Genomic DNA, 6,962 nt, shown 5'->3' with positions numbered 1-6,962 from the left:
GTGAACAAGACCCAGTCTCTGTAACAGATTCAAAACTAAGTAATAAACAAGCAAATAAAAGAACAAATCAACAAACTCAGGTTTGTGTAGTTAATTAACAAGTGGAATGTTTATATTGACCCAAGACATTTGAGGGGCAGTCTGGGTGTTTTCACAAGAAATTCTTATTCAATCAATGAAATGACTGAATGGTGTCTATAGAATTAAAAGTTGCAGACTGAGCCGTCCAATCAAATTGCAGCTTGGGGTTGGAAGGTGGGACTACAATAGGGAGGGTGAGCAGGAAGGTATATAAAGGCTTCAGGAGAGCCATGAAGATACTGAGAGACCTGGAGCCTGGAGGAAGCACCTGGCTCAGCTGGGATAAAGAGACTGTGGTCGGTGCTCAGAACTGGTGAGTAGTTGTCCTCCCTTGGGTCATGTGGTTTGATAAAGGGACCTTTAGACCAAGATGGATCAGGAATTTTCATTTCTGTCTCTTCAGATGAACACATTGAAGACAATGAGTAAAGGTCTAAATGAAGTTCCACCTGCATCTCAAATGTCTTTGTATAATAGTTTGTGATTTCATTATGGTTGTTGTTTTGAGACAAGGGTTTCTATGTTGTTCAAGCTGTCCTAGAACTGGCCCTGGAGTTCTGGGGAGGCTGGAAATCAAGATCCTCCTGACTATGGGTGCTGAGGTTATTAGCATATTCCCTTGTACTGTGGTATATTCACACTACTGCTTTTATTTGTTTTTGTGGAACAAGGGCTCTTGTGGAACTGTAGACCACTTATCTTAGCCTCTTTGGCAGTTCCTCTGCTTCAGACTCACAGTAGCTGGAATTGCTTGTGAGTTCTATCTTGACTCAGGCTTTAGTCTGCATCTTTTTCAAAAAAGTTTGCTTTTTTTTGGGGGGGGGGGTGGTATGTTGAAGTTTTCTGCACCAGGGTGGCTGAAAAAACTGCACGAAGCCATTGCCATCATATCATCTTCCTTGGTAAAAACTGTACATTTTGGTTTTTTTGAGACAGGCTTTCTCTGTATAGCCTTGGAGGCTGTCCCGGAACTCATTTTGTAGATCAGACTGGGCTTGAACTCACAGATCCACCTGCCTCTGCCTCCCGAGTGCTGGGATTAAAGGCGAGTTCCACCACCACCTGGCTAGAAACTAAGCTAAACATTGAACCACAACATAAAGCTTTTTTTTTTTTTTTGAGAAAGTGTCACTCATAAGATACTTTGATGCTAAATCATGTGTCCATTAGGAACATAGAGAGGCTCCCATAATGCCAGTGAGAGTCTAGATTTACACTACCAGTGAGGACAATGATTTAAGTTGATGTCTCTACCATTGCCAGAGCAATTGACTCAGATCTTGAGTGGTTGCTGTACTAGGGGAGGGGGAAGATTTTTAAACTTAATCTTGAAGATATATTCTCACCTGAATGCTTCCCCAGGAGCCTTCTGACTGAAGACAATTCATGATGAATGGTCAAACCCCACCCACACTGGAGAAGCTGGCAAGGCAGGCGCTGCTGAGAGATGAAGCCTTGGCCATCTCTGCTCTGGAGAAACTGCCCTGGACGCTCTTCCCAGCACTGTTCAAGGATGCCTTCAATGGCAGACACTCTAGGATTGTGAAGGCAATGGTGGCAGCCTGGCCTTTCCCCTGCCTCCCTGTGGGGTCGTTGATGAAGACTCCCAACTTGAAAACCTTCCAGGCTGTGCTAGATGGAGTAGACATGCATCTGAAAAGAGAGTTTCACCCCGGGTAAGCAACAGCCAAGTACTGTAGACTGAGCACAAGGGGCATGTGGGAGAGACCGTGGGTCAGGGAGAATGGCTTTGTAGGTGGGTCAGAGGCTTCTGATGGGGTCATGGTGCTGGAATGCAGGGGCCTTGAAACCTATTGTTTCCTGTAGTAAGGACAGTTGAGTATGGATTAGAGGACAGAGTAGAGGTAGTCAGAGAGGAAGGAGCCTATCCCTGGCTTTCCAACAACCACTAACATGGGACTAGGTAGAAATGGAGAGTAACTTAGTGGAAGGAAAGTAGTCAGCTGTACACATGCAGCTCACGGGGAGAGGCCATGACACACATGAGTTCCTACGTTGGACACTTGGTGCTGAAGAGACCTTGGCAGGAGGGTAGAGCTGACATTAGGGATGTGTAGTGGAAACTTGCTGGTGTAGTGGAAACTTGCTGGGTGTTGGGGCCTGTCATGTCTGCTGATACTTTACACGTTTTACCCACAGGAGCGAGCAACTTCAGGTGCTCGACCTGAGGAATGTTCAACATGAGTTCTGGAACATATGGACTGGAAGAGAGGATGGGGCCTGTTTGGCAGAGACTGTGGATGAGAGGCCTGTAGTGAAGGACCTTCCCAGATATGCACTGAGGCGGCGGCATCTGAAGGTGGTAACTGACCTCTGCCTCAGGCTCCGTCTGAATGAAGAGCAAGCATGCTTCTTGCAGTGGGTCCAGCAGAGAAAAGACTTTCTACAGCTGCACTGTATAAACATGAAGATCTGGACTGCGCCTGTGTGCACTGTCAAAGAAATCTTGAATGTTTTCCACCCAGGACGCATTGAGGAGCTGGAATTGAACCTGGCCTGGAATGTGTCCAAACTGGCACGTTTTGCTCCCTGCCTTGGAGAGATGAGAAGTCTTCGAAAACTCTCCCTGAAAAACGAGGACCAGAGCACTTTCAGGCTTGCCTACAGGATAGTAGACACTGAGCGTATCAGCAAGGCCTTTGCTCAGTTCTCCAAACTCCACTGTCTGCAGCATCTCTCCATTGATGACATCTACTTTCTCAAAGACCACATGAAACATATACTCAGGTAAGCAAGGATGCGGAGGTGGCTCAGCTACCAGAGCAAACCTTTCCAGTTCACTCTAAGGATTCGCATGTGCATGGGGCCTGCCAGTGACTGGGAACAATTATGGTGAGAGTTGTGGGTGTGACTTGATTTAATAGACTCCAAGAGGCAGCACCCTGGTACTCTGATTGTTCATATAGTCAAACTGACCTTGAGACATGTGCCCCGTCTTCCTCTTTATAAACCCCAGTATACTTTTCCCTGAACTAACTGCTTTGTGTATCTCTAGGTCCCTGAAAACCCGCTTGGAGACTCTTTCCATCAATAACTGCGAGATGTCAATGTCCGACTTGAAATATTTCCCCTTGAGCCGCAGCCTTCGTCAGCTAAAACATCTGGACTTTAGAGGAACCGAGTTTTTGACTTCATGTCTCCAGCCTCTTGGAATCCTGCTAGAGAATGTAGCAGGTACTCTGAAGTCTCTGGACTTTCAGCGTTGTAATATGGATGACTCTCAGCTCACTGACCTCATCCCTGTCCTCAGCAAGTGCTCCCAGCTCACCAAGGTTAACTTTTCATACAATGACTTCTCCACCCCTGTCCTGAAGGACCTTTTGCATCACACAGCCAACTTGACCAAGATGAGTGAGGAGCACTACCCTGCCTCTCTGCAATGCTATAATGCTTCCGGGATCATCGATGAAAACAGATATGCCCAACTTTGTCAGGAGCTCATGGATATACTCGTAGCCGTAAGGAATCCCTGTCGCATCTTCTTCTGTACAAATGCCTGCCATGTATGTGATGAGAACTGTGACCCTGAGGAGTGCTCTGAAAATGAGGAATGCTGTGTCTTTCACCTGGAGCTTTGTTCTTGCTGGCAGTAAACAGGAAACATGACTTCTGCATGTGAGTGCTCTTCCTCTGGGGTCTTCCTCAGTCATTAGCCTCCCTGCTAGCGTCAGGGTCTGGAAAGACTCTCAACTGGCTTCAAGCATCTCCTGGAACTGTTTTTGAAGTCTTCTATTGTGATCTCTATTAATTGTGTTTTTTGAAAGTCCCTAGGCCTACCCATTACATTCTCCTTTTTCAGCATAATAAGGCAGCAATAAAATAATTCACTATCAGTTCTTAATTGATATCTTTACTAAACACAGAATGATGGATGTCTTTGCTTAAATGCCATTATTGTTTTCTGGCTCCCATACACCAACCAATTGTAAGAACTCTGGACATAAATATAAAAGTGAACAGATATCTATAATGACAACATTCCATATTGGGGCAGGTAGATACTGTCTTCCTCTAGGGTGGACTAAATATCCAGGCCAGCCTGGGATACAGAGTGAGACTCTCTATCCAAAGACCCTGGAGCCAGAGAGATGGCTCCAGAGCACAGGCATGGGGCTCTTTCAGAGGGCTCAGTTTCAGTTTCCTGGACCCACATCTGGTGGCCCTCGACTGCCTGGAGCTCCAGCTCCTGGTGAAGGAATCTGTGTGGATACCTGCATTCATGTGCATTACTCCACACAATGCATGTGTGCATGTGCATATACCTAAATTAAAAAAAAAATTTACAAGTTAAAAAAAATTAAAACTAACTTATTTAACTTAGTTAAAATGGAGATATACTCAGTGGCAGGGTGCTTGCCCAGTGCCTATGAGGCCCTGGGCTCCATCTTCAGCTTTACAGGGTGTAAAGAGTACATGGAGTTTGAGGTGTGGAGTTCAGCCATTGTTGGGTGCATGCACATCTTGCATTTGGCTCCTTTGTTTGATCTCCAGCACCACAAAAGAATTAAAATTTATGAGGGGCTTTGACATATAAAGTAGATATTGAATCAGAAGTGACCAGGTAGGTATTTCACATAATTTTTTGTTTGTTTGTTTGTTTTTTGCAGACAGGGTTTTCTCTGTAGCTTTGCGCCTTTCCTGAAACTCGCTTTGGAGAACAGGCTCGCCTCAAATTCACAGAGATCTGTTTGCCTCCGCCTTGGGAGTACTGGGATTAAAGGTGTGCTCCACCACCGCCAGGCAATAGTCAATAATAAAATAAGATAAAACAGAAACAAGCAGGGCGGTGGTGGAGCACGCCTTTAATCCTAGCACTCCCAAGGCAGAGGCATGCAGATCTCTGTTAGTTCGATCTCGAAAAACAAACAAACAAAAAAAAATTTTATTTAACTGTCATCATTGAAGTTTTAGGTTTCATGTGTATCCCCCCCACACACACGCCCCAGAGAACATGCCACTATAACCCTAACATAGCAATTCCTGGGTCCCTAGTTCCTTTAGAAGTACCTCATTTGACAATGCTTTCCTACTATACATGAAACTCTTAATTGAATCTGAAGCCCACTGAACGGGGCACATGGTACTCACTGGTAATCCTTCCATTCTGGAGGTAGAAACAGGAACAGACAGTCAAGGTCATCCTACCTACACAGGCTAAGAACTTGTTCTGGAAAATGGAAGAAGATGGAGTTCAGTGGCAGAGGGTGGGCAAAGCATTCATGGAGCCCTGGGGTTAGGTCCCAGTAAGAGGCACAGAGACAGACAGAGGAGAGAGATGAAGGAAAGGAAAGAAAAAGGCTGTGTATTGCTTGGTATATTGTTTGCTGTGCACATGTGTAGTCCTGGATTCCCATGCCCAATGTGAAAAAAACAAAGAAACCGGAGAGATCTGCATTTGCATCTGTAAATAGAGGTCATGACTTCTAGATTCATAGATATGGAGGGCTTGGGACACATCTCTCATCTGGGGACTCAGAGTTCCTGATTTCAGATGCTGCTGAGATGGCTGGAAACAAAATGATGAGCAGTGAGGTGGATGTTGCAGGCTGAGGACAGGGCGAGCAGTGGGACCGCGGGGACAGGTAGAGTCTTGTGGAATCAGAATGGCGGTTTTGTGTTTCTATGTGGCTTCTGTCAGGGTCGTGACAGTGACTTTGTCCTGCCCCTGTAAACCTGGATGCTCTCCCTCTGGGGTCTTTGTCAGTTATTAACCTCACTGCCAGATTCAGGGTCGGGAGGATCTGATGACTCCGGAATGGAAAACACTGGTATCTAATGACTGAAGGAGAGGTCCAGGTCACATCGGCAACAATGAAGTGAAAGCTTTTGTGACACTTCTTTCATTCTTGTCCTTTGCCTGTGAATTAGTCGCATCCCTTTTGTGTGTCACTGAAGTGAGCAGTATAGACACTTCCTCCCGAAGGATGATTCAAGGGACTAGGAGGGTTATTAACATCCAGTCCACGCAGGCATCGTCACCATGGACCCATCAGAGACGGCTGAAGGAAAGGGGAGCTCAGGGCAAAGTGCACAGGGTTTATGAGGTTGATTCTGCACTTTGCAATTTTACTTTCTCTTTATTTGATAGTTTCCTGTGAGCCAGGCTGTCCTTGAACTCTTGATTTTTTTTTTCCCTTACTCTACTGAGATTACCATGAGCCCCCCTAGTCCAGCCTGCATGCCACATGTTTAATCCTATGGACTCCTGAACTCTTTGAAATAGCTTTAGTGTATATAAAGGTGTCTAATAAATATATGTCTCTCTACAGGTATAAAACATTTAGTTGTTGGTTTTTTGTTTTGTTTTGTATTGTTTTTTGGTTTTTTGAGACAGGGTTTCTCTGTGTAGCTTTGGTGCCTTTCCTGGAACTCACTTTGGAGACCAGGCTGGCCTTGAACTCACAGAGATCCTCCTGCCTCTACCTCCCAAGTGCCTGGATTAAAGGCAAGGCATGCACCACCACCGCCCGGCCAAACATTTACTTTAAAAAAGAGCTGTATTTTATTGTATTTTAAATCTTCCTAGGTCTATCCATTATATCCCCCCTTTTCTCTATAGTAAGATATCAATAGAATAATTTATTATTGTTCTGTTTTATTCTTTATTGGAATATGTATTGACCATATAGAACAAGGATTCTTTGCTTAAATGTACTGCTGTTCTCTGAATTCCATAAATTATCTAAATTTAAGGACTCCTCAACAAACGCTTTCTGGGCACAGCGGTGGTGGCACATGCCTTTAATCCCAGCACTCGGGAGTCAGATTCAGTCAGATCTCTGTGAGTTCCAGGCCAGCCTGGACTATAAAACAAGTTCCAGGAAAGGCGCAAAGCTGCACAGAGAAACCCTGTCTTGCAG

At 45.2% G+C, this 6,962-nt stretch overlaps 1 protein-coding gene across 1 annotated transcript; it reads left to right on the top strand.

The window, feature by feature from the left end:
* Positions 1-1,470: 1,470 nt before the first annotated feature.
* LOC102905612 (PRAME family member 20-like) lies at positions 1,471-3,695 on the top strand. The gene is made up of 3 exons (XM_006987238.3): positions 1,471-1,757; positions 2,245-2,829; positions 3,098-3,695. Exons 1-3 carry the CDS (start codon positions 1,471-1,473, stop codon positions 3,693-3,695), a joined length of 1,470 nt encoding a protein of 489 aa, XP_006987300.3.
* Positions 3,696-6,962: the final 3,267 nt, after the last annotated feature.

The sequence above is a fragment of the Peromyscus maniculatus genome, chromosome 10, assembly GCF_049852395.1.
Source record: "Peromyscus maniculatus bairdii isolate BWxNUB_F1_BW_parent chromosome 10, HU_Pman_BW_mat_3.1, whole genome shotgun sequence".
Taxonomy (NCBI): Eukaryota; Metazoa; Chordata; class Mammalia; order Rodentia; family Cricetidae; genus Peromyscus; species Peromyscus maniculatus.
This window is presented reverse-complemented; position numbering and strand designations above follow the sequence as displayed.